The sequence below is a fragment of the Pomacea canaliculata genome, linkage group LG14, assembly GCF_003073045.1.
Source record: "Pomacea canaliculata isolate SZHN2017 linkage group LG14, ASM307304v1, whole genome shotgun sequence".
Classification (NCBI taxonomy): Eukaryota; Metazoa; Mollusca; class Gastropoda; order Architaenioglossa; family Ampullariidae; genus Pomacea; species Pomacea canaliculata.
Window position 1 is genome coordinate 12,668,001 of NC_037603.1, and position 26,911 is coordinate 12,694,911.

The 26,911-nt window shown below is 39.2% G+C and overlaps 2 protein-coding genes across 7 annotated transcripts in view; both read left to right on the forward strand.

Annotated features, from left to right (window-relative positions):
- Positions 1-4,043: 4,043 nt before the first annotated feature.
- Positions 4,044-26,911, forward strand: part of LOC112555122 (von Willebrand factor D and EGF domain-containing protein-like) — a 70,888-nt gene continuing 48,020 nt past the window's right edge. For 2 of the 6 annotated variants that reach the window (XR_003097410.1, XM_025223339.1), the window contains exon 1: positions 24,008-24,409. Coding sequence is in view for 5 of the 6 variants with exons in the window: in XM_025223339.1 (XP_025079124.1) it covers positions 24,343-24,409 (67 nt within the window). In the remaining variant the exon portion in view is untranslated. Of the gene's footprint in view, positions 4,224-6,853; positions 7,051-7,264; positions 7,479-23,303; positions 23,489-24,007; positions 24,410-26,911 lie in introns of those variants that run through there. The other 4 variants (XM_025223337.1, XM_025223340.1, XM_025223338.1 and 1 more) reach the window with 4 other exon arrangements.
- LOC112555124 lies at positions 17,659-21,888 on the forward strand. The gene is made up of 7 exons (XM_025223342.1): positions 17,659-17,753; positions 18,289-18,388; positions 18,592-18,716; positions 19,086-19,209; positions 19,447-19,655; positions 20,533-20,613; positions 21,188-21,888. Exons 2-7 carry the CDS (start codon positions 18,319-18,321, stop codon positions 21,299-21,301), a joined length of 723 nt encoding a protein of 240 aa, XP_025079127.1. The 5' UTR covers positions 17,659-17,753; positions 18,289-18,318; the 3' UTR covers positions 21,302-21,888.

Sequence of the window (26,911 nt, forward strand, 5' to 3'; positions counted from 1 at the left end):
GTGTTAGTGTTACAGGTAGGTATGTGTATTGTGTAGTGTAACGTTGTTTACAGTTAAACACTTACCAATGTGATAAATAGCAAATGCGTGACAAACAGTCTTGTAAATAAGACTGTGTTAGTGACGTGTGTCTCTCAGTGTACGTGATGACGTCACGATGCTTTTGTTAATATCCATATTGACAGGGAGAAGCACAACAACATCTACAACATTGACCTCTACCAGTGCCGGCACAACACCACCCTGTCTACAGTGGAGAGACGTGCTGGTGTTGTACTGGGATAATGTTACTGATCAGTCGGGTGTGGTGACAGGACTGCAAGAAGCGGGTATCCCAGTGCAGGTGATGAAGGATGATGACATCGAGGACGTGTCCACGGCCCGCAGTGACGTGTTGTGGGTGGCGTGTGGACATCGTGTTCGTGGTCTGGAGAGAAAAGTCGTCGTCTGCCTGGAGGACCCTGATTACGGTTTGATTAGATCTAAGTATTTACAACGGTACAAACTTAGATCTGCCCGACTTGACCTCATGTCCCGCTGTACGTCACAACTTGTGATTGTCTACACTGACGACAAGCCGCTAGAAGGTGACTGACACTGACACTGACACATCTGTCACCTGCTGTAGTCGTGTGTCAGTCTCTTACACCAAGTGTTTGTCCTCTTTTACTCTCAGTCTATCACCACGTCATCACCTTATGACGTAAAAGATATGACGTCATTACAGACTTTTTCATCAACATGTCCGTGTCTCTGTTCACAAAACAACAAGTGTCAACAAGTTTGTCTGTTTCAGAGGTGTGTGTGTGTGTGTGTGTGTGTCATCATATCCGTGCGTGTGTCAGTCTACCAGTGTGATATCTGTGTCACTGTGTGTATAAGATGTTGTACACGTGCTGTCAAAGAGTCTCATCAGACTGTAATGTCAGTGTCGTGCACTAAAGTGTTCAGTCTGTTATTGTTTACTGTCATTGGTAAACAAAGGGGACAGAACTCTGAGACTAAATACAGACACGAGTGGTCCATCAAAACCCGCTTCATTGAGTTCAGAGATTTATTGATGTAAACACAACAAACACTAGCGGCTCATTTATACAACACATGTTACAAGTTTAACTGTTTGACACAAACACATTCACACGATGTACAAATGTTGTTTCAAATCGTTTATAAATGTCGCCCACACGTTTTACACCGAGTGTTTCAATAAAGATTTTTGTTGTTAGTTTAAAAAAGGTACAGACTGTTGTTAAGTGGTTAAAATAGTTTTAACAGTCATGTCACCAACAGGCAACACGTGCGCAGTTTCAACAAAGTCAAACAACAGGCTGACAATATAAATATACAGCAGACAGCAAATAAACCAATAAATAGCAATGACAGGATAGAATAACTACTCCACGATCACATGACACTGTTACAGTTTGCCAACATCTTGTCACAACACACACTATACCCTCACGGTGACATGTCATGACACGAAATCTCACAATCAGCCATTTCTGACGGGATGTTAGCCCTCAGTGACGTCATGTGGATGGAGGATGAAGATGGACAGCGACTGTCGTCTGTCAGGAAAGCGATGATCATGTACGGTGACTGTATCTTCTCAGAAAACTACAGAATCCCAAGGAATAGAGGGGCGACAGTGAGAGAAGGCAGCCAATAAAATGCAAAAGCAAAGTAGACCTCATCCAGCAAACAAAGACACGTGTTTGTTTTCGATAGTTCACATCACAAGAAGTAAGATTACAGACCGAGTACTAAACCTAAAGAAAGAGGCGCTGCTACCGATGAAGATAACACCGCTCACTCAGGAAGCAGGCAACAGAAGGTAATCCCTAACGATCAGTGTCTTTCATCTAAAAAGAAAAGCTGACAACAACGATGTGAAAAGAACGATAGTCAACCTTTAACTAGTAATAAAATACAAGATACAAGAAATCTTACAAAGCGATAACCAAACAAACAACAAACAACTTACCCAGGCTGCCTTACAACGATCAGAAGGAAGAGAGTTGTGGAGGTCAGTGAGACACACCTGTAGGCTACCTGGTGATAAAACATGGCTACCCTTCACATTCCTGTGTATGACATCTTTGGTATGTAAGTATTCCGGAGCATGCACTACACCCCGCAAGTTATATGTGACCACTAGCTTTATTATATCTAATTATATCCACAATTACTCGGTCTATACTCAAATAATGTGTGACCACTACCTCTATGCTTTGTCGCTGATTTGTCTCACATGACTTTTGTCAGACTTTAGACACAACGGTCCACACTTGTCCATACTGGCCCACTCTGGTGTACAATAGTCCACACTGGTCCCCAATGCTTACACAACTACAAGTGTCAGTAAAGGAAACACAAAATCAAGTTCAGTCAAAAGTCCAAAGATGGAAGAATTGGAGACCGAAGCCGTTATTGGAGGAAGATGTCTGTTGTAGGAAATGACGCAGCACACGAACTGAAGAACAATCCTAAACAGAGGCAAACGGTGTAACAAACATCCCAGATGAGTAGGAGACAACAAACATCAAAAGATCACAGATGAGTAGGAGTACCTTCATTAAAACTCATAACCACGAAGTTTATATATGTCTTTTGCCGTCTCGCTCTTACATAAACATTTAAATAAACGTGTGATAGACAGAAGATAGAGTAGAAGAAACACCGAAGACAGCTGTGTCATGAGATAACTAGGAATAGCCCTATAACCACAGGGTTGATGCTGCACTTCTGTTTCCTACACAAGTCGATCGAACTTGCTGCTAAACGGGTAGAAGGGGAAAGGGTCAGCTGATAGGCGGCGCTACGTCAGGTGGACACAACAGTCGCCCTCTGGCGGCACCTGGCCGATGGGATGGACAAGGGGCACAAATGTCTCACCGCTGTTTATCCCCCTGGAATCAGTTGTGCCTGAGAATTGCTGGCCGCTTACGTTAGTATGTACCTAGTTCTGGTCGAGATGTACCTAGTGCTGGTCGAGATGTACCTAGTGCTGGTCGAGATGTACCTAGCAGGACGACAGCGACCTGTGTTGTTGCAATCAACTGGACACAGTAGTGATTACTAGTATAGACGCGATTACTGACGCGCTACTGATGCGAGGGTAAGTAAGGAGGTACAGTGGGCAGGAGTTAGTCACAATGACCAACTGTCTATCAGGTGTTAACGATGTGTCGATTGGTCAGTTGTTACTGCCTCGAGGTGACGAGAGGGACACGTGGTGACGACATGCCAGTGTCAAGCGTGTCACTGCTGGTGAATGGGTGAAACAACGGTCGTTAAGAAAATCTGAGAGTCCTCCACCTGGCAAGAGACATTCGTGTGTGGAGAAAATTAAGTGGCGAATGTGTGTTGTGTGTGTTGTGTTAAGGTAGAGACTTATGATACCTGTATTGTCCCCAGGGGATCGTAACATGACTTCAGAAAACAAGCAATAAGTACAATTTTCAAGTCATTGAATCTTTAGTGAATTCTGTAGTAAAAACTCGTGATTGTTAATAATTTTCTTGACACTTAATTACCTTCAGTTCGTTATTGGGGACGTACGCTGGGGGCTTGGAGTCGATAGAATTATTTCTAGCAAATTAGTGTAAGTGTTCGCCTATACAACGGACACTGACAGTCTGCATTTATCATGGTTTTGAAAAGTAATTTAACACGATAATTGCAGACTTTGAACGTCCGAATAATCCAAAGTGTCGATCGCTCATTCTCTCTCTGTTTACATTTGACAATTTCTTATAAAATTGTAATCTCTAAATGGCAAAAGTTGCTTTCCTAGCGTCTTGTTACCATGCCTACAAGAACAAGGAAGTAAATGGTAGACAATCACGTGAGGCAACGCATTAAGATCGGGGACTTCCCAGAGGCTATTTTTAGAACTGCCTGTTCTTTTTTCGCCGATACCTATCGGAGACCTGTCAAAGTGTTCCTACATACTAACTTATCTAGAAAACAGTTTTTGGTACAATTGGCTAACGAGGTGCCTTGTATACATTACAGTCGTTACAATACGGTCTTGCACACTGAGATTCTTGGCATAACATAATCTAGTTCCGCAAACTGACCGAACGGTGTATTCTTCCGCGTCAACAGCATCATCCAAGGACAGCTAGCACGCAGCTTGCTTCTACATCCTGACATGTGGTGTTCACACACAGCAAACTGGGTTGCTCCGTCGCTCTTACTGGCTGTAGCAGCTCTTCACAGTACGTTAATTCTTTAAAATAATTAATCTTGTACATTTTGAGTAGCTTTTAAACAGTATTTCTATCGACTGTTTCCTAGACGCGCAATTTGTGTGATACACTGTCGACGGACATTTTGCGCAGCAGGCAGACAAAAATTGTGGTAATTGCCAGAACTGCGGATTGCGAAAGAGGATCGTTCTTCAACAGATAGTGATGATAAAGAACGTTAAAAAAATCCGATATTGCCGTGTTTTTTTTTCTGACAATCCGCCGAAACAATGAGATGAGATGGAATGAAGGTGCTTGAGTTAAGATGCATCGACATGGTCAACATCCTAGTTGTGGGGTTTAATTTTTGTCCATCAAACACGAGACTAGTAATAGTTCTCTGCTCCCACCACCACCCCCAAAAAAGAGCTACCGAGTTTAATGCATTAAAATATTTTTATACTAAATCTTTTTATCTTTAGAAAATGATTTGCTTTGAGATCAACTTGGTAAGCGTGTGTAAAATAACATGAACTTGTATTAACGAAGTGTATGTTTGCTTGTTGTTGTTTACATCTATGTATAATTATTTTTGTTATATCTCATGACCATGTACAAATGTTCCTGCTATACTAAGAATCAGATAGAACATTATTAATCCTTATAAAGGCATGTTCATTTTTCGATTTTTCAAGACCAGCAATTCGCATGACCCGCTGTCAGCCGGCATTTTGCCATCGAGCAGATAAAAATTACAATAAATGCTAGAATTTCAAATCAGATAGGATTGCGAAAGAAGATAGTTTTTGAAAGATAATAATATTAAAGAACGTTATAAAATAAAAATAAAAACTTCCGAGATCAGCGTGTTTCTTTATGATAAACTGACCAAAACTTTGACCAGAGATTGAAGGTGCCGGAGTTAACATCTATCGTGCTTTCCCTCTTTAATTTTCTCGTTCTTAATTCGTTTTGGAGTAGTGTTTCAGTTTCCTTTTCTTTAGACTGAGGGCTAGAGGTAAAAAAGTATAACTTTTGCTTATTATGTTACCCTCGTATATAACGACTTGCCGTTTCTCCATTTCTCGGCTTTTCTACCTTTTTCGCACTTTGTGAAGAATCCTGTCTCAAGCATTGAGCCGGGAAGCGGGTACAAAAGAAGAGGTATATGTATATCCCTAAAGAAGCCCGACAAGGATTGAGCATAAACAAGCGCCCAACCCTGTACTTTGGCATAATTGGATACAAAAGCAAGCATGCATTTTATGTAATCCTGTTGAGATACAGACTGGTTCATGTACTGCTAGAAAAACTCACACATTTTAATAAAACATATTTTCATGGTACAGAACAGAGCTGACTGCGCTGATGAACCACTCATCCTATTTGTTGCTGCACTTTATGTTCCTGGTTGCTTTGTGGTTAATTGTCCTGAGTAGGAGGCGCAGTGAAGGGCTGATTCTATTGTTTTTACTGATCAACACAATGACCGTTAGCTGAATCCTCTTGACAAATGTATTCATGCAATTAAGAGCACTGGTTCTCAAAGTGTCAACTAAAGTATCGGGCAAAGTATTAAATGTGATATATAAAGATTCTGTAAGTTTTAAAATAGTGTCGTACTTGTCTTCATTAAAAGAGGTAATGATAAGATCATCATAGTAATCTAAGTAATAAATATGATCACACGATTTCTACACAAAATTGAAAACGGAGTTTTTCATTTTCAACATGATATACTTATTCCTAACATACATCTACGTACTTATTATTAACACAACGTTTACATGTACTGTAATCATACAATTCACAACAATGTTTTCTTTGGCTGTCAGCTACCATATGTGTTTATAAAGAAAGTATTATTTATTAAGAAATTGGTAAATTTAATGAAAATTAATTTAAAATTCCCAATACTTTGTTAATTTAACATTTTTATATCGAACAAATATGATCTTTATTCACAGCAGCGACATCTTCTTTATTGTCTGTTTCACGTGTTCAAAAAAGAAATTCTTGCTACCGACTATTTGCGGTCTACTGCAAGATTTTGTTGAAATCAGGCCGAAACATTTCTTTTACAATCACGGACACATGCTCATATCTGGAGTTAGTTTTTATATCATTGTTCAGTCAAGTGTAATGGGATGATAAGTAAGCATGACTGAGCGAATGAGAGAATGAAATAGAAAATTACACGGTCTGATTTTGAAAACTGTATTTTGCAACATTTAAAAAAACGAACTTGAAATTAATGGTATTTTAGGTCGTGGTTGTGGAAAGTAGACTATACTTGTTTTCACTATCAGCTACGACCTGGCCTGGTATTCAGCGAACCCCTCGTTGCAGCGAATTATTGTACAACAGCCGGCTATAGTAGGTCCTGCATAAGAATTTTCACGCGATATCGTGACGAGAGTCCAGCGGGGGGCTACTAGCACACCAGACCTGGTTTTGTGGATTTTAGAAAGTCTGAACACAAAGTGTTTACTGTACTTGTTTTAATTCATGTTGAAAAGCCAGGGCGATCTAAAATAAGCACAGAAAACTAATTTGACCCCCGCATGATTACAGTGACAGTAATTTAACCATTAGCAATGCTAACAATGAACAGAATGATAACGATGATGTTTATCAGTTTTCTATTTGTACATGTCTAGATGTCGCTGCCCAGGCAACGCCTGACCCTTGTCTCCATGGAAACTACCAGAACCTGACGGACGTTCACCGCAGTGTGTCCTATGTGACGACCTACCCAGAGCCTCCACTGTGTGACATTGACCTCGTCGCGGGCTGGTACCGGTTTGTGGTAGATGCTGAGAGTAAAATGCCTGAGACATGTGTCAATAATTTCAAGGTAGGAAAATGAAGATTTTTATAGTCTGTCAATCGGAGAGAAAAAATGTTATTCACACATAAAAAAGATTCTACTTACACTTAATGACACGATAGGGCTGGTTACACAACGAAAAAACAATGTTACAGAAGAAAAGACAATATATTGCAATGCCTGTAACTATCTTGCACAAACAGACTCATTTCATGCTCTCCTACAATGCGTTCTTGTGCAGTGCGGGACGACTGTTCCAATATGGATGAATGGTACTCACCCCTCTGTAAGTGACGGGATCCAAACGAGGCGAGCATGCGCGAACTTCCAGTCTGGTGGCGCCTCCTACACCCCGTGTTGTGGACAGGCCGTGAAGATCGGGGTCAAGAACTGTGAGGGTTTTTTCATTTATTATCTACATCCAACACCAGCCTGCCCGATGGCGTATTGTGCAGGTAATTAAAAAACTGTTTTATTGTTGTTTACATCCTTTTGTCTGAATATTTCTCCGACCGTTCATGCACGTTTCATTTGGACCTCAATTTAAAAAAATGATTTTGCATGCATCAAGCAGACGGGGAGAGTATTGAGCGCAGATTGTATTGTATTAGCTATGTAAGTGGTATGATAGTTCAGATGTATCGTAAGACAAGCGAGTGTTAGCTCTTAAGATCTCCACTTGCTGTATTTTACAGGAAAGGACGCACCATGTCCCGCTGGAAAGTGGTCTCCTACAGGTCTTCCGCCCGACTGCAAAGGTGGGTGAATCAGTTTTCTTGTATGCATCAATGTAATATATGGACGTCCGAGCGTCTGTGTAATGAAACAAATCTTAGTAAGACATAGTTTAAGGCAGACTACAAAGTATGCGATCATCCTTCTGAGAGACATAGCCAAGAAAAAACTCGTATGGTGCGAGAAAGACAAAGGCATTTTGAGTTTCGCTGAATGTAATTGTCACGTGCTACGTCCCCGTGCACTGTCTGCTAATTCCGGAAGCGTGTTTACTTACCATGAGAGTCCATCAGTTGCTCTGCTGTCTCCTCTATCGGCAGACACCTACCCACAGCTGACTGACCCGCCGACTTTCCTGGGACCTGTGATAGAACGAAACACCTTCTACTTCACCTGTGACCTGACCTTTAGCGGCAACGACCCGGATCAAGCCTTTGAGTTCGTCTGGCTGTTTAATGCCTGGAGGACCCTAAAGTGCCGCCAGAAGTAGTCAGTGAGCCAGGGCGATCTGCGAGACTGGATGGGGCTCAACTGGCGGGTCTCCTCAACAAGAATGTGAGCTTATAATAACATGTTAACTGCAGACAACACAGTGATTGTAGGGCGTGACAGAAGGACGTAGTTATATTTTTTTCAATATTAAATACGAGATATAATTACAGCATTTATTGTTGTTATTATTTTTCTATTGAATTACTGTCGTTCTTCTGGTGATAAATGAGACAATGTAGAGGAGGTCAACTAACATATGCTGTGCTGACGTTTAAAATGAGATCAACAAAATGGAAGATTTGTGAGACATGCATAGGTACCCGAAAGCACAGTAGGGTTTACAATGGCAGTAACGAATGTGGCAAGACAAAGAAAAAAGAGCGAAATAGTAATAGAGAAAACAAGAGAGGAAGTCTGAGTCTGAGAAAGAACAAACGAGAGAAAGAGAGGGACGGAGAGAGAGAGAGAACAGTTGGAAAGCTCTTTAAACATGGGACTTCAGATTTTCGAGAGGTTGTGAGATAAGTGGATTTTTACAATCAGTGTCAACACACTAGATTCCGGTTTATCATTGTAAATTCTCGTCCCCGCCCACATCCTAATGTTCTCTTGCATCTCCCTCTCTACAATAAAGTAAACCCTGTTTCCTCCCACCCATTCCTGAGAACAAGCGAGGGTGACAGAGAAAGAGAGATTCATAACTTTCTGTGGTCATGTTCATATTAAAGTCTCATTCGAATCCTTGACAGGTTTGTTGTAAGGTGCGTGCATTTTACAAGCAAAATGCGATAAAAAAAGGACCCTGGCTGGAGAGCGCTGGGACGTACTGGGCTGGAATACAAGTAAGTATCCATAACAGGTTGAGGTTGTAAATTACATGTAGACTGCCAAACCTCTCGCTAAACACAGCCATATCAAATAGAGAAAAAGGGGAATTTAAGCAGGGATTGCAATAATAAAGAAAGGATAAGTTGTCCGCTGTGAGTTAAGAGCAGGCTTCTTGTTCCTGTAGTTAGAAAGTATTTTCTACCGTCATATCTGTCTTAGCCCAACCATTTTTTACACAGACGGATCCCTCTCACATCTCCATACGTACTGATGAAGACAAACAAGATGTGGTCATAAGGTCAACACTTCCTGTCTTATGCAACTCACCTGGGACAGATGATCAATGTTGTCTTCTGATTTTCCTGTTGGTCGATGGTTCTGCAGGCCGGGGTCAAGGTTAGTTGAGACCAGATAAATTTCCCGTCGTTCACTTTGATAACACTGCCCTCATCTCATAATTAGTTTTCTTTGTCCTACAGAAATATCTAAATTTACAGCTAGATTCAGAGAATTTTAAATATAGTTTGGAAAGGATAAAAATTGAATGCTTTTGTATGTGTGTGAATGCTTTTTTAAAGCCACCGTGGTAGTGCCAAGCGATTGCAGGTATTCAATATGCACGTCAAACTGGAACAACACGCTTCAAGAAGTGTCAACGACGGTGTCAGTCGTGCCCAGCAAGACTCAGATGCAGGATGGCAACAAGGACTTGCTGGTCTCCTTTGCTAATATTGTCGTCGCGGACCCTTCGCCGTATCATCAAATATTCCAAGGCTTTAAGATCCCCTCGGTACAGGTAAATAAAGTGAACTACAGCAACGAGCATCGTAATTTTAAATAAGACTATGTGGCAAAACCTGTTTTCTCCCTTTCTAGTTTTGCAGTTTTACACACATAAACATATAGTACAGCAAGGTTAACACAAGACAGTACAAAATATAGGCACGTGATAAAAGTAAAATATTATAATAATAGTAGTAAAGAAATATCAAAGATGCGTAATCTAAATGGGTTTCCCTTTTTCCCCCAACAGTTCATATTTTATTTTCAGGTCAGCAGTTCGTAAAGTCCATTGTGACTTTTGACAAAATCACAGAACAGACTTTGCTGTATCAATTCAGAAAGTACAACTAGTGCGATTGTGTCCCCTATAAATAAACATAGTATATTAACGCTCAGCGGATTGCTTACTACAGATGTAGATATTTGCAATCATTGTGATTTTATTGCGCACTTTTCACTCGTGAAAATACCTCTTCCTTTACCACCTCCCCGCACCTCTTTAAAGAAAGCTTGCGTATAAACATGTATAATTAGTCTGTTAATTCACTGATAATGCTCTCTAAATCTCGTTCCCGACATAAGGCGAAAGCCTGCAATGCGTTCTGTAGACACAGCGGATGAAATTTCGACAGGTATTTAAAAAAAATTATATCTACTGATCTACAACATTGACAACTATGATACTCCTTTTTGAATATCATTTTTTAAACATTTACGTAGTGTAAATTTTAAGAAATATAGGATTTGTTTTTTGATAGTAAAATTGAATGAAAGATTGTATGCGACAGAGATTTCACAAATCGGAAAGTAGGTCAAATGATAGAAATAGACACAAAATTATTTAGACGATATTAACGAATTTAAAGCATCAAAGAAACACATATTTTATTAGAATATACATTAGAATTTAAATATTACTTGCTGTTTTCTTTTATGTTTGGTTGTTTGAGTACAAATTCATGTTGAATTGAGTAACCGGTAACCGACTTTAACATGGCGCTTGATCACAGAACCTTCACTTACTTTCAAACATAACGAAATACACTGTAGCTGACTGGGTGACTTTTGTTCAGCTGTTAAAGGGAAGTAACCTATAGTGAAACAACTCATAAAGGTTCCAGTACTTGCCTCCCTTGTATATTCATTTACCCACAGAGCAATGTGTTCTAAGATGCTACTCCTACATGGTACATATCTGTAAGAACCTTTCCCTGCGACAGTGTGCGGGGTGAGGTCAGATTGTATCAGTATGAGTGGAAAGCTCTTTAAGTCGGGCTTTTTAAAAAAAGGAGACATGATTTACTGTCACTTTCTCGTGTTCGCCCTTGTACTTCACATCAAATCAAATCAAAACAGACTTTATTTTCTGTGGAGGAGACCCAGGACAGAAATTTTTCTTCGCTCACAAGGGCAGGCATACATACTCATACAGACATTAACACACAGTTAGGATTAAAGATACAAGTAGTTTGGATCTCCGTCAGATGGTAATGAAATTCCAATATTTTAAATTTCTGTGTATATATACTTACCGTTCTCAACTTTATTAACCCATTTATATCTTCATTTGCTTCTCTTGTTCTTATATATATATTAAGGCTCGCTAAGCGTGCCACGAAATATCGAAATTGTAAACAAATCTATGCTTTTTATTGTCTTTTTTTACCTGATACTCATCACACAGGTTGATGTTGAGCAAAGGGATTCAAAGCTCTGCAGCATCGTAACAGATCCACACATCACAGGACTGGAGAACAAGAGGTCAGAAGCAATATATTTTTAAATAAAGTAGCATTAGTACTGTAGTATTTATTTAATCTGCTTGTCTAATGTAGTAGTTAATTTAGAATAAAATTGAATAATGTCGAAATTTCTGGAAAACAGCAGTTCTATTTGTTTCAGAACATTTCATCTGTTTAAAGTGGGTGACTACACTGCCTACGAAAATGTCCAAAGGGACTTTGAGGTAAAGTGCAGCTGAATACCTCTATTTTATTTCCTACCGTTGTAGCAGAAGTCATTCACACAGCTCAAGGTTTATTTTATTTGTGCTCTGCTATTGAAGCTGAGGAATACAATCTAAGTTACTAAGGTTCAATTGTCAAGGTTTTTATTTTTTCACTTTCTCAGGGATATTGAGATAGTCAAATGAGTCTTCCGCATTACACGCAATGTAAATATAACAGTGTGTGTTACATAGGATATATGATTGAATGTCTGTATTACAAGACGGAGTAATGTACTAGTTATATTTTTAGTTGTAATGCCTGCTGGGGTCACAGACTCATTCCTGGATTCTGACGGAATGAAAACATTCATTTTTAGATATTGGTTTCCATATTATGCTTTGCTTTTTTAATATTATGGTTAAATCTTCCCTTGTCTGAAGGATGATGCCAATGATATTAAAGATATCAATTGTCAGTTCTCTCTCTCTCACACACAGAGAAAGTCACGTAATTCAACATCGACATTGCAACAACAACGTTCTCGCTTACGACATTAACATTCTCACTCTAACATTTCATACCTAATGAAAATAAATGATAAGTTTGTATTTTGACATTCCTGGTTTCCTACCACTCAGGTTCAGATTCGGACGTGGCCTTGCTTCAAAGAGCTTCGAAGCAGGGCGGTAACCTGTGTCTGTGGAGTTGCGGTTCGTGAGAAGGACGATCTGATCAGAGTCAATGGCTGCAATCATGGCTTCTACGGCCGAAGTGTTGGGTCACCGGAAATCAGCGTGCCCAGGCGTCTGAGAGAAGGCACGACCATACTTCAAGCTACGGATGGATCGACGATAATAGTAATTCATCTTCAATTATGATTCTCTCTTCTCTCCCTCTTTTTCTTGGTCACTGTTATTTTTATTACAGGACAAATATTTCACTTGAATGACACTGTGGCTTCCAAGTCCTTCTGACTCTTACTTGAGAAGGTTCCTTGACAGGTTCACCATCCTCGTGTCTTTTCTGGGCTCGTGCATTAAGTTGCATTTTTTTCCCATGGCCTTTGATGATGTCGTTCGAATGGGCCCAGTGGTGATTCAAAGAGTTTATATTCTAGGCCCTGTTGATAGACTACGGATCGCTCCAGCGGATGTAGATTCATTGAGCTACATTCAAGATGGCGTCTAATACACTCTAATACAGCCGCCACTTCTTGTCTGCTTCTTGCTTCTACCTTATTGAAGTAGTCTTAGGTCCTTCATGTAACAGCTGATAAAAAGACTACTAAGTTTCAAACTACTAGAAGTGTCTCGTTCACTATAGACCTGGGTATCAGAGACAATGAAAGCTTGACAGTAGCACGCAGTTCTTGTGTCTTATTAAGAGTAGTGTTTCTTTACATTCATACATCTGGGTGATGACCTATAGTTTAATAACTATAAAGAAATTTTTAAGCACATTTAATGTGTTTGTCGACATTGTATCGGCTATTGTCACAAACAATATGCTTATATTGTTTTTGTCGGCAGCTGTATTTTCCATCTAGTTCCGAGATTAAAATTACCGCATCGGCATGGTTTGGTGGTCATCTCAACCTGGAGATCTTGGTTCCTGGCACCGACTACCTCAATGGAAGAGGCTTGTGCGGGACGTTTGATAACAACCCCAACAACGACCTGACCCACCGGTCTGGCTTTGTGGACACAATGCCTGCAGACGATGTACCAGAGGATTTCACAGAGTCCTGGAAGTAATCACTGTTGTTTTGTTGTTTTCTACGTTCAGATAACTTTGGTTTACTGTCAATGTGAATGATATTATATGTTTAAACACACTAAGATTTCGTGAATTTATGCTTTAACTCCAGAACATCATTTAATGCTTCAGAAACAATGACAGTACAAGCTTGTTCAGGATTGTACCTCCAGAAATGGGGGACTCGTACGTGCCTCGATACTGCACGTGCAGTAACGACGGCAGTGGAGCTGTAAACTGTGCTTACCAAGGAGACATAATGGCACACGCACTAACGGTTTCCAATATTAGTCATTATTTACTTATTCACTTCTTTATTCACTTATTATTCACCTATTTATCCACTTGCTGTTAAAATGACCCTCGTTCCGGAAAATATCTGGGAGAACGAATATTAATGACATAATCAATGACATAATAGAACTGTGTTTCTATTATTCTTAGTACGGAATTATTACCTCATTTGGGAAATAATATAATCACACTACTTAAATAAAACATAGGCTCATTATAACAAAATGCATTTGTTACCGATCAGTGTGGTCAGTATAACAAAATGAACCAAGAAAATACTTAAAAAATAATTTGGATAGTGCTGATATAATAAAAATGATGACAAAATCAAGGAAACTTAACTTGTTCACAGCTCGGAAGAAAGCTGATGTGGATAGAGGCAGCAATTTGCCGTCGTGTGCTCTTAAAGACCAGCCGAAATGGCTCGCGGACTTTTGCAGATATCAATAGATTATGTCATTTGCCACTCGAGAACAGGCACTTATTTTCGAGACATTACATGGAAACCAGCCCATGTTGCGGTTTTAACAGATATCTTAAATCCATTTTTGTTACTCTCTTTGTCAGAAGTTTGAATATGATATTACATTCTGAACTACCCTTAGGGAGCTTCCACAGTCATGTTTTTTAATGGTTTTGAAGGACATTGAGTGAGTCACATTTTTTACCCAGCAGTGTGCAGGTGTTTCCCAGCAAACACGCAAGATTGGGCCAATCTTGGGAAAAACTTATAACACTGGTTTGCCCATTGCCAAGCATCTCTTAAACAAACGTTTGCCAAAGTTCATGGTGCGCGTGCAACGCGATCTGCGATGGGGAGATTGCAAAGCTTGGCAAAGCCGTTAACCCACCACTGCTTGTGACGAAATTCGTGGCCACCGCATTGACCAGTCTTGCTGATATGAATATTTATGACTATCAAGTTATCATTCGCTAAAAGTTTTGTAATTATAATTACTTTGTGTTAAATATTTTATAACTATATTTATCTTTATAGTTATCAGTCTAAATAAATGTGAATATATATATGTATCAAGAACCGCTCCCTCACGACAAACGCAAGTGGTCGTGTTTGTGCCATCTTCAGTTACAGATCTTCACATATCGTAGAAAGTTTTTAAAGCTAAAAGTATCCAGATATATATTCATCGCTCAATATCTGAAATTTTAGCAAAGATGAGCGAATCCCACTCAGCAAACTGGAGACGCATCATTTTATAGTACATCCTATAGAAATGCATCATTAATTTTTTAAAAGTTATGAATAACATTAAATAAGATTTTAAAACTAGTTTTTCAGGTTATTAAAGTTCTTCTATAGCAAAATGTCCCTAGCTTTTTCTATTGATAAAATGTTTTTATGATATGACTTTCGATTTCAAGAGATGTACCGCATTATCGAGATTGTCAAAAATGGCAAGAAAGCAGCAGTGGCTGTGCCTAATGAGTAGCTGGTGCTAGGCAACGCACATAAATATTCTGTCCAAGATCTGGTGGGGATTCTACTTGGGTGAAGAAGCGTAGGAAGACAGGCCCTAATTGGAATTTTTATTCCTATGAAAGCATTATCAAAAACAAAAGCATTTAATATGCTTGTGTGGTTTTTTCTTTCATGAGGAGTGTTGTATATATGTATACATATGAAAGGCCGAGCCCACCTTTCGTGGTTTAAAAATAAAAGGGTTAATATTTATATTTACTGTGTTGAGGTGGTTAAGACATCTAAATGTAAGAATAGCGTGGTTGCTGGTATGAAAAATATTCTAATATGGTTTCTGCTCACGAAGAGCAACTTGCAAGTGAACAGTTAATGTTAGTCTAGTTACAATTTGTGAACTAAAGTACAGCTTTCTACATAGATTTTTTACATTACATGCTTGATAGCATTAAGCGCTACAGAAAGTAAAGGTTTAAGAAGAGGATTTGATGGGGACTTAATACCAAGAAAAACATAATTTGGCCAAACCTGGAGTGTCCTTGGAATCTTGGCAATGCCACGCTTGGGCCAGGATTGGCCCAATATTTTATACATTGGGCCAAGCTAGGCTTTATATTGGTGCTATGTAAATGCGAGGTTTTACCCAGTCTTGGGCCAGTCTTGAATCAATCGTGGCCCAAGCTAGGCGTTACGTTGGTGTATATGGAATGCCGAGATTCGTCCAGGCTTAAACCCTTCTTTGGCCAATGTTGGGCCAGTTTTCACTCCCAATCGTGGGTTAATATTGTAACCAAGGAAATACCAATATTGGAGCCAATAACGCGCCCAGCTAATGCCGACACTGGGCCAATCTTGGTGTGTTTGCGGGGCTGTTTGTGCAAGACACTTTATGCTTGAAGCAAAAAAAAAAAACAAAACAAGTTTGATCTAAATTGTTTTTTGTGCAGTGAACTGTTCACATGTCATTTCTAACCCAATGTATGAATCCTATAAAAAGCTAACAACATCTTTTTTTTGCTATTTTACTTTTTTAATAAGTGCCTGTTTCAATAATTTACTAAGCACACAACGAATACGCAATGAAACATCATCAGCAGAACTTTGCATTTGAACACTGAGGATGGGGAAGGGGGACTGATGTGACATAGTTTTCAACCCTTGAAGTGTCATCATCTAGCTGGATTGTTTTCCTGCACTTTTATTCACTGTCCTTTATTCTATCTTATCCCTGCAAGTTACAACAGCAGCTTTGACTAATTTTTTGGTTCACTAATCTCTCTTTAAGTTTAACATGAATGTAAGAGATTTTCTTTCGTAGCTGACTTGCTGAACAAAGGTATATGGTATTATTTTGCTGAAATGAAGATATATATGTGTAGACACTTAAAAAAAACTGACTTCACCTATCCGAATAATACATGTTTGTCATAAATATCCTTCTAATCATCATCATATTTATCTTCCTCTACTTTATAACCAATCAAACAGATGTTGCAATGGACATTTTGTCAGTGACATGCTCTTTTTTAATATTTGCATGTGAAGTGTCCTGACTGCCAAGATACCACAAGAAAAAGTGATTTTACGGGAGGTGGATGGGAAACACTCAGAAGAAAGAGATCTGCAAGTGGTAATGCATACGTCGACTCTGATGAAATACAGAAACCTTACGACCCTAACGATTATGCAGGTAAATGTATTTTGTTTTATGTAATTAAATCATAATTACCATGGTTGTGTTTGTCTGTCATGATGATAGTGATAAGGATGATGGCGATTGAAACAAAAAGTGCGTTAGGGGAGAGAAATAAGTTAATTAACGAGAAGGCAAGATGGGGGTCGATCAAGGTGATTAGTTCTGATGTTCCAGATTTCCAACCGCCAAAACTGTCATGGCCGACATCGACTGGCATCAGCGAGAGTCAAGCAGAGAACTACTGCTCCACTGCCTTGAGACAGTCTCAGCTCTGGTCTCACTGTCAGGACAGAAGCCAAGAGATTCAAGGGCTGATCGAAAACTGCAAGATCGATCTTTTAGTGAGTATTGAAAACATAAAATGTACAGAATACTTCTTAACTTTCAGCAGTCTATTATACGAATCTCATTTGACACATATCTCTGCCTGTTACATTAATAGTTGTAATTTTAATCCTGTTTGTTCTGGATTTTACTCTCATTCTGACCTCCAGGTAGCTGATAATTACATAGGATTGGAAGCCATCGTGGACACTTTCCTGACAATTTGCAAGGTGGAGTTAGCCAAGAACCCGGATAACTACATCACCACACATAGCGGAGAAAGTGTCGTGAAGCCAGAGATCTCTGACGACGTCTGCAACCCTGTGTGCTACATCAACGGACGATGTGACCGAGGGCGCTGTGTGTGCATTAGAGGCTTTGTCGGCGATAACTGTCAGATAAAAGATGAACCACCTAAACTGCTTCAGATCCGAGGGTGAGGAGCTGAACTTGTAGTAGTAGCAGTAGCTGACAGCAAATTTTTGAAGGCCCAAGGAGTGTATTATTTCAGAAATGATTGTAAAGAAAAGAATTTAAATACATGACTAAGTTAATTAAAAGATCAATTTTTGCAAACAAACTAGGAATTTCTAACTGAAAATAGCAGAAAACAATAGAAAACATACAAAAATGTAGTGGATCACAACACAACGCTCATCATGTACTAAGCTTGTTTGGTTTAAAAAAATAGTAAATCAAACAGTAACATGCATTGCTACAACAAACGTTCATCTTGTTTTGCACAGGTCCAGTTTGTGTGACTTTAATGAACGGCCATGCAAAAAACTCTTCATCAACGCTGAAAATATTCAGAATACGGCGACAATGGCATGTAAAATTCACGAAATTCTGGTAAGGATTTGCAGTTGTTTAAAGCAAATAAGACCTTCCTCTAATAATTTTTAAATTGGCATTGAAATATATGAAGATTTTATTAATTTAATAATATATGAGATTTCTTATATTTCTAGGACGATGGATCAGTTTCCGAAAGGGCTTCTATGGAAGAAGCTGTTTTTCTGACTCTTAACAAACTCGGCTGCGTCTTGCCTGATGCTGGCATCAAAACAGGTGAGTAACCTGTAACGAGCTTTTCATTCGCTTCTGAATGTATGGTTCCTGTCCATGGATGTCATGTGACATGTAGGCCGGTCCAACATACTTGCTCCTGCCTATGAACCGTCCTGTTTTGATAGGCAATGCCAGGAACAAAATAATAAAAGATATCTATATTGAGATGAATGTAATATTAAATAATACTCTTTTAACTTCAGAGAAGTCCATCAAACGGTTTTATATCACGGCTACTATCGATGGCGATCGCTATAGCAACGCAGTGAACATGACTGTCTACGACTCGTCCTGTCAGAGCTGTACACAGGAGGGATGCCAGAAACTGGTAGGTTTTCTCCCTTTTATGTTCTTAATAATTACATTTAGCATTTGGGATTCGTTTATCTGTAATTGTAATACCTAACTGTCGTAGCACATTCTCAGCTTCTGATTACACACCTTCAGCTCCAGAGCGCATACACTATTTTTTAACAATTATTTCCTAGTAAATCAAGTCTCCAATCTCGACTTCTGCGCGTCTCATGTTCCTTTATTTCATGTTGAACAACAAAACGAATGAAAATTATGTTCATATCCACCACTTTCATAGCTTAAAAGAGATAAGACTTAGCCACAACTCCCATTTTCATTATAACCAAGGTTTCTTGACTGTAGTCAGTTCAAAGCGATTACTTCTGGAGATTTGTGTCTTCAGCCAGACACGTGTCTGATCAACAACCTGTGTTTCCAAGATGGAGAACTCAATCCGAAGGATAACTCGCAGGTCTGCAATGTTTCTGCGAGCACGACGGAGTGGTCTATCGTGCCAACAGCTCCATGTGAGGATGACATTTGGACATTTTTTGTATTTGTTTTTAATGGATGGAAGGAGTTCATTTACAATAATTTCCTCCATTCGAGTTCCAAGTGACTCGCCATCAAAAAAATGGAAGAGCGCTATACTACAATATGTACACTGTTTGTCTAATTAATTGTACATCGTGTTGAATTTCAGAGAACAAAATGTTTTCGGCGTGATTATGCAGTCAGATAAAAGAGACTCGTCTGTTTTGCAGCAGACTATCCGGTCATCACATCAGTGAACGTGAGGAGGTCAAAGGACAACACCCAGTTAAGATGTGAGGTCAACGCTGATACCTCAAAGCCCACAGCCAGCTTCCGGATGGCCTGGGGTGTCGATGGCGACTGGCTTCAAGAGTCGGTCCTCCCCAGTGGACATCTGGAGGCTGCCATCAACTTGTCTGACGTTAGTTACGCTAAACAGGTCAGTTGTAGATGTTGTATGTTTGTTTTCTTGTGTATGTGTTTCTAGCTTACTCTTCTTTTGTTTTTCTGTTTCTCTCCTGACTGTATGTCTATGTTTTTTATGTTGTTTTCCACTTGGCCAGTCTGTTCGATGCATGAATAGTACAGTTAGGTCGTGATAGTATGAAATATCAAACAACGAAATCATAGACACGTCTAATCACATATTTTCAAGGAGTTCTTTGCCCTTATAAATTACAATATAATGTATTTCAATAAATTGAGTGAGTATTTGTACTGGCAGGTTGATTGGTTTATTGAATCAGTGTGATACGGTTAAAAGGTAAAGTTAAACGTTTCTAAAAAACTGATTATCTAAACAGATTTGATGCCTTTTTTGAAAACTTTTTAAAAGTGAGTAATGTGTTATGGACTTGGTTCTTAGACTTGTTTCCTATGGTATGGGTGCTGTGCAGAAATATATAAATGGGATAGGTATCGGCTGAGTAAATTTCAAACAATATTTTTATTGTTATTGCATGGAATGAACCAGAGTATGTTATACCTACATTGGCAACACATAGACGTTATACATCTTGCAAACTGCAGAAATAATTTTTTCTTTCACCTCCGACACTTTACATTCATTGTTTTCTCCTATTTACATGAGAGGTTGGTCTCTCCCTGTCTTTCGTGAATGAGAAGTTTCACGCACACGACAGTCTGTCAGTAAATCCCTTTGTGTGACCACCATATGTAATTCTGTCTACATAAGCTCACTGAGCCCGCTGTACTGTAAAGAATTAATTTTATAAATGCACTGTTCGTATTAGACTATTATCACTAGTAGTAACACACATTTGACATATCACATAATAATCTGCTAATATCTACAGGTGACATGTCGTGCACGTTCCACGTTCACCGACAGTGACATCTTTAGTCCTTTCACCTACAGCAATCCATTCTCCATGGAAGTGAGCTTAGTCTTTACAATTTTTGTTATTTTTTATTATATTTGGTACGTTTGCATGTGTGTGTGTGTGTGCGTGTCTTGCGTGTGTGCAAGCGCGTGTTTGTAGTCTGTCTTCTGCTAACATTCCGTTTTAAAGGATATCGTTAAACAGTTACCAAAGATAAGTAAGGTTAGGAAGCACTCAGTGTTCCTTCTTTATATATTTTATGAGAGCATCTGAAGACAGAAGGGAATCTGGAAGATTACAACGCTACCGATGTCTGAGGAAAACGCATTTTCCTTGTTCATGAACTTAACGATTAAAAGAAAGGAACGAGAATACCTGTTACCTTAGTAACAAAAATAAATATTCATGTGTTCTGGTTTATGTGTACAGTTCTAAGTTCCTGAGAAACGCGCGCGCGCGACCAAACACACACACATACGCGCGCGTTTCACTTTCATATTCACGTGCGTGCGGACACACAGAAACACAGATAAAGCACGCTTTGTATCAAGTAAAATTAAAAAATCTTTAGATGACACTTTATATCTGCTTTGTCCCTCTATATTTTATTTCATTTTCTGTCTACCAGGGACAGGCGCCAATGTCATCCACTGTGTCGTGGAGTAGGACACCCGACACACTTCACCTCACCCTCACCCTCCTTACAGCTCTGGGCTTTACAGGCATGCTGTGGTCTGTATAGGAAGACTGGCAAACCATTACATTAATCTCTTGTGAATAAACCAATATAAATATCCAGCCTGACTGGAAACAGTTTAACTTTATAAACTACTGTAAGCTTTGGTTTTTTTTATGTACTTAACTAAAAGATGTGTAATGTTCTCTTTTATGTGGCTGTATTGACATGAAAAACTTTATATCTTCTTATTATTTGTGTTTTGGTAAAATATTCCTATAGGGATTAAAGATGATTAGAAATTTATCTTTGGGAACAGCGAATTGGAAGAAAGTTATACTGTAACAGCATCACATTGATATAACAGGAGGTTCCATCGCACGTCTGACATAGTGAGACACTGTTGTACTTAGCTGACTACCACCGAGACTGTAGTCATTTATTGCAGAAATAACTGTAGAATTTTACTGATGTATCTGTCATAATGACATCAGTGAGCATTAAAATGCAGTAGAACCATTGTCATGTCGTAGCTGAGACAGGTCTTAGAGGGGAGATCAACCAGTTCGCTTTCATTCCAGGAACTTTATATGATTTCATACATTTATAAATCCTCGTTCATGTATTTAAATTTTGAAATAAAGGTTTTATATATCCTAATGATTGTTATTTTGCTATAGCTTGGTCATGCTCATTTGGTTATTGTGTGTTTGATTGAAGATTTAGAGGGAAACTAACTCGCTATGCATTCGGCAGTCAGCAGCAAACAGCACACGTGACCCGATATATAATGGCGGCTAACGGTAGCGCCATATCATGTTGCTATGACGCTCGTATCCCATGGCCTTAAATTCCGTCTATTTAACTGGACGTGCAGGACAAACTGTATGCCCTGATGTGGTCAGTTCATTACAAGACAACTTTATCAATCAGCAAGGGCAATTACAGAACACAGTATCCATCTTTGTGTTTTCTTATGCGACAGAAAATCTGCAGCTAGTCCACGCGTTATCGTTACCTGTGTCTTTCACACAAAACAATGCCAAACATTCGACATTTTCTGGGTTAAGAATGGATTTTATCCATAACAATTGTGCCTACGTTAGCTGCACTTCTGGTGTCCTTAATGATCTGACTATATTAAATGTAGCTTTCTACCTTTTAATTGTTTACTGTGTGGCTCCTGGGAGTGGAGGTCATTTCTAAATATACATAGCTATCAGAGACAATTTTTATATGCTCAAGAAATTTACATAAGTAATTTACACCTTGACTAGAATACTACCGGATGATGTACCAAGAGGACTCAGTTGCTTAGTAGAAGTAGATGCAAAGAAAATACTAGATAAAGTGGTTTGAATATGGCCAGGCAAGCTGATGGTGCATTACAAAACACACACACAACACCCTAGCCTTCCACACACTCATTCTGGCAAATCGTCCACAGATCACATCATCCCTGGATTGCTGTCTACACGATAAAGCACACTGCATCGACTGTGTGACATTTTCACCGGCGAACTGTATGAAGAAATCATTATGGCGGGATGTAAGAAGGAGGCAGTCGATAGGAAGTTGTGTGTAGGTGGACACGGTATGGTGCAGACACAGAAAGAGCAACACAAATGAGTGTAAATACACAACAAAAACACAGATCAAGAGAAGACTGAGATCGAAGAACAAGAGAGTGCAGTCCCCTTAAGTCAGTTAGGCGAATGGACATCACTGTCGGTTTAACTGTAAGGTTCCCTCAATAAAATATATTTTTCCTACATACTGTCGCTTGTCAAATATTTGTTTGCTTTTTTTTTTTTTTTTTTAAGTATTATTTCTGTGAAATGTACTCCAGGCACTTTACGATGGACGCGCTCGTAGCAGACGAACCTCAGCGTCAGTTGTCGCAGGCTATTTTTATCCTGCTGTAGAGGGATAGGGCAGATAAAGATCAGCTGACGTTTGTTGTGTTTGACGTCACCAGTCGTCTGCTCAGCGCTGTTTCTAACGTACTTGTGTGGCTGTTGGCTGTCCATTGCCTCTTCTATCTTTGTGCACGTTTTATTTGGAGCAAAATTTCCGAATGGTGTCGGCGCTGGCTATTATTTCAGCCCCAGCCAAATATTGTCTTGAATCTCGGAATTTACCGTGTCCTGGTCAGTCGTCTGTCAGCAGCAGGCTGTGGCGGACGTGCCAGGCGGTGCTGACCGTAGTACATGGGTGCCACTGTTGGACAAGATCCATCACTAAGCCGTTTGGGTAAATAAACGAATTTTTCTCCCCCTCATCATAGAATCTTGAGCGGCTCTCATCGGTGAGTGCATACGTGGTTGTGCGTCTGTTTTCGATCAAATCCGTTTGTCTTTTTTGCATGATCTGGGAATGTTTCTGATGAGGAGTTTTGCTTTGTACTGCCCCTAATTGCCCTACTGGAAAAATTGTTATCTTTTTGGTCGGTTTCTTTACTTTAGATGATGGCTAGTGAATCCTTATACTTCAGTGATAGCACTGCCTTGTCTTTCTCGCATACTCCTTCTTTTTCACTGCTGTCCGCTTTCACACACCCAGTTATCTTTCAAACTGAAGTTGTACATAACATCTTTGCAATTTCCGCCCCAAAATACTGCTTTCTTTGATTATTTAGTTTATTAAACTGGATGAAAATAGCTCTTTCTGAATAACAGGATCTTCTCATAAAATTTAAATATCTAAATCAGTGAAGCAAATGGTAGGTAAACACATACGCGGCAAAACTTGAAGATCGGGAGAGGGGAGGAGGCTCCCAACAAGTTGTTATTAAATCTGCTTTTTTTGTCACCGACAACTATCGGAGACCTATCAAAGTGTCTCTGTATGCCAACTTATCGGGAGGACAGCTTTCCGCCTGAAAGGCTCTATGAACCGATTGGCTAACGGGACGCCTTGTATACATTACGACCATTTCAAGCATAAAGATATCCTATTTGAATTCAATGTGGTCGTGCACAGACTCGGCATAACAACATCTACATCCGCATACTGACCTAAGGGTGTATTATTCCGCGGCAACAGCCGATAGACTAGTCCCTGCTCCAATATAAATACTTGCACGCAGATTGATTCTACATCCTAACATGGGGTGCGCACATACAGCCAAATGGTTCCTGCCGTCGCTCCTCCTGGCTTTCGCAGCTCTTCAAAGTAAGTTCTTTTAAAGAATTAATCTCGCTTATAGTTTCGTAGACAATATTTCTACTGATTGTTTTGAGGAAAAATTTGCGTGATACACTGTCGCCCGAAAGTTTGCGCAAAAAAAAAAAAAAAAAAAAAAAATTGCGATAAGTGTTCTTCAGGGTGCGAAAAAAGATCGATTTTGAAAGATAGTGATGTTAAAGAACGTTTATCATGTAAAAGAAACTTCCGAGATCGGCGTTTTTCTTTGTGATAATCCTCCGAAACATTAAGCTAAGATCGAATGAAGCTCTCAAGGTTAATATAGTTGTGGGGTAAGTTTTTTAAAATATTTTTTGTCTCTGTCACGACAGTAGTAATATTTATCTGCACAAATAATATATTGAATTAAACGGTTTAAAATTGTTTTAATATATAATCTTTTTATCTCTACAAAATGTGACATTATTTGATTTGCCTTGAGATAAACTTGGTAAGCGTGTGTGAAACAATAAAATGTACGAGTTTAATGTTTTGCTTGTTGCTGCTTACATCTATGTACAACTTTATACATCATGACCATTTATAGATGTTCCTGGTGTAATTAGGAGGAGATAAAACAGAAATCCTTAAGGGCAAATACATTTTTCCAAGTTATAGAAAGTGCATATTGAAATCGAGAGTTTTTCACGTTATAAAAGCCAAGGTGAGAAAAATGTTAACAACATTATTATTTTCTATAACTATTTACTTGCTGTTATAGGCATTTGAATCTTGTTATGCAAATTTGTATGTTCTAAAAAAAATTTAAAAATAATCCTCATTATTTGGCACTTGCATTTAAAAATTTTAAATGATGACCACACTCATCAGGAAAAGTGAAGATACTAAGAAATCAAGTTTATAATTCACGTAGTGACTTTTGTCAGAGTAGGAGATGAAGATCGTAGCCAGCGTCCTGTGCCGTCGGTACCCAGAAGGACACTCGCATTTAGAGCATTCAGCGGCACTCCATCACTCGCGGCGAACAATGCCAGCCCATCCTCTCAGAAAACAGGACACGTACATCTTCACAACACACTCACAGGTTTATTTGCCAAAACAGGAATCAAAAGAAAGAAAAGAAAAGTGCACCTGCCTACGCAACAACACAACAAAATATGACCTATCACCCAACAAAGTGGTGATGTTTTGCTTTGGCTTGGGAAAACTCCATGAAGTCAGGGAATGACGTTCGCCCTCGCACAATACAGAGGAAGGAGAGGCCTCCCACTTCACGTAAACACCCATTCTTCTTAGTCTTGTTTACCCCAGTGAAGTACCGGCCCTCAACCACACCACTTTAGCGGATCCGGCTTCGAGCGTGCTTCTTCAGTTGGGTTCATGCCATCCCGGATGCCTCCACCCAGCCATGGATCGACCTCATCCACGTCTGTCTGGGTGTAAAGGACGAGCCAATCAAACAGCACCAATACACCCACGGCGTCTACATGCGTTCTTTCAATAACAAAAAACGACGACCCTTGTAAACGATCTTTGAAGCACTTTTGATGTTAATATCCTGTTCATACGTGTTAATTATATTATTTCGATGTAGCTCACTATATGCGCATTTCAGAGCAGCCTCTGGAATTTTTGCACGTGATGTATATATCCGTTCTACCCATTCTGCGTGCATGGCAGGACTTGCTGAGGCCTGCAGCCATTCGGGGCTATTCTTTTTGGAAATGAAAGCCTTCATTCAACTAATGGATGAAAGAAACTCTAATTCACCTGCCTACTTACTGGGTATTTCCAAGTTCAAAAATATTTTTAAAAGTTAAAGCGATGGACTTACTGCCGCCAAGGGGAAGAAATGTGAACGTTGTTTGCAACAGCCTCCTGGTAAAGCTGCCATTGTGAACTCTTCAAAGCAAGAAAAGGATGACAAGAGGTAGCGTTCGAGAATATTCCACACATTTGAGCAAATTACATTTTGTTATAGTTTTGATTTTCCTTGTGGCTTTACTAATTGAGATTTTGCTGTCGGATTTTATGTAGAGGTGCTGTATATACCATATTTTTTTTAACTTTAAGGAACATTTACCTATATCTGCAATTAAAGCAGTGTTTTTGGAAAATAATTGTCATGGATTCTTACATTTATGTAATAATGTTTTTAGCTGTATGTTATAGTAGTTTAATGGACATTGTGTAACACATCAAGGTTTGCACGCTTACGTTTACATGATTGCATACTGATGATTATGCCTTTCATCTAATAACACAGATAGTAAATCACGCACTATTTTAGGAACTTTTATATTTCATACTGTATATTTACATGTCACACAAATGTACAACCACATGATCATGATGTACCATATATCTTCTTTTCAAGAAATGTCTTCAACTGCACATTAAATCATGACATCTTATGGACACGGTCAAGTTTGCAACTGTACTTTGGCATAATTGGATACAGAAGCATGCATTTCATGTAATCATATAGATATACAAACAGGTTGAATGATGTAGTGCTATAAAATCTTG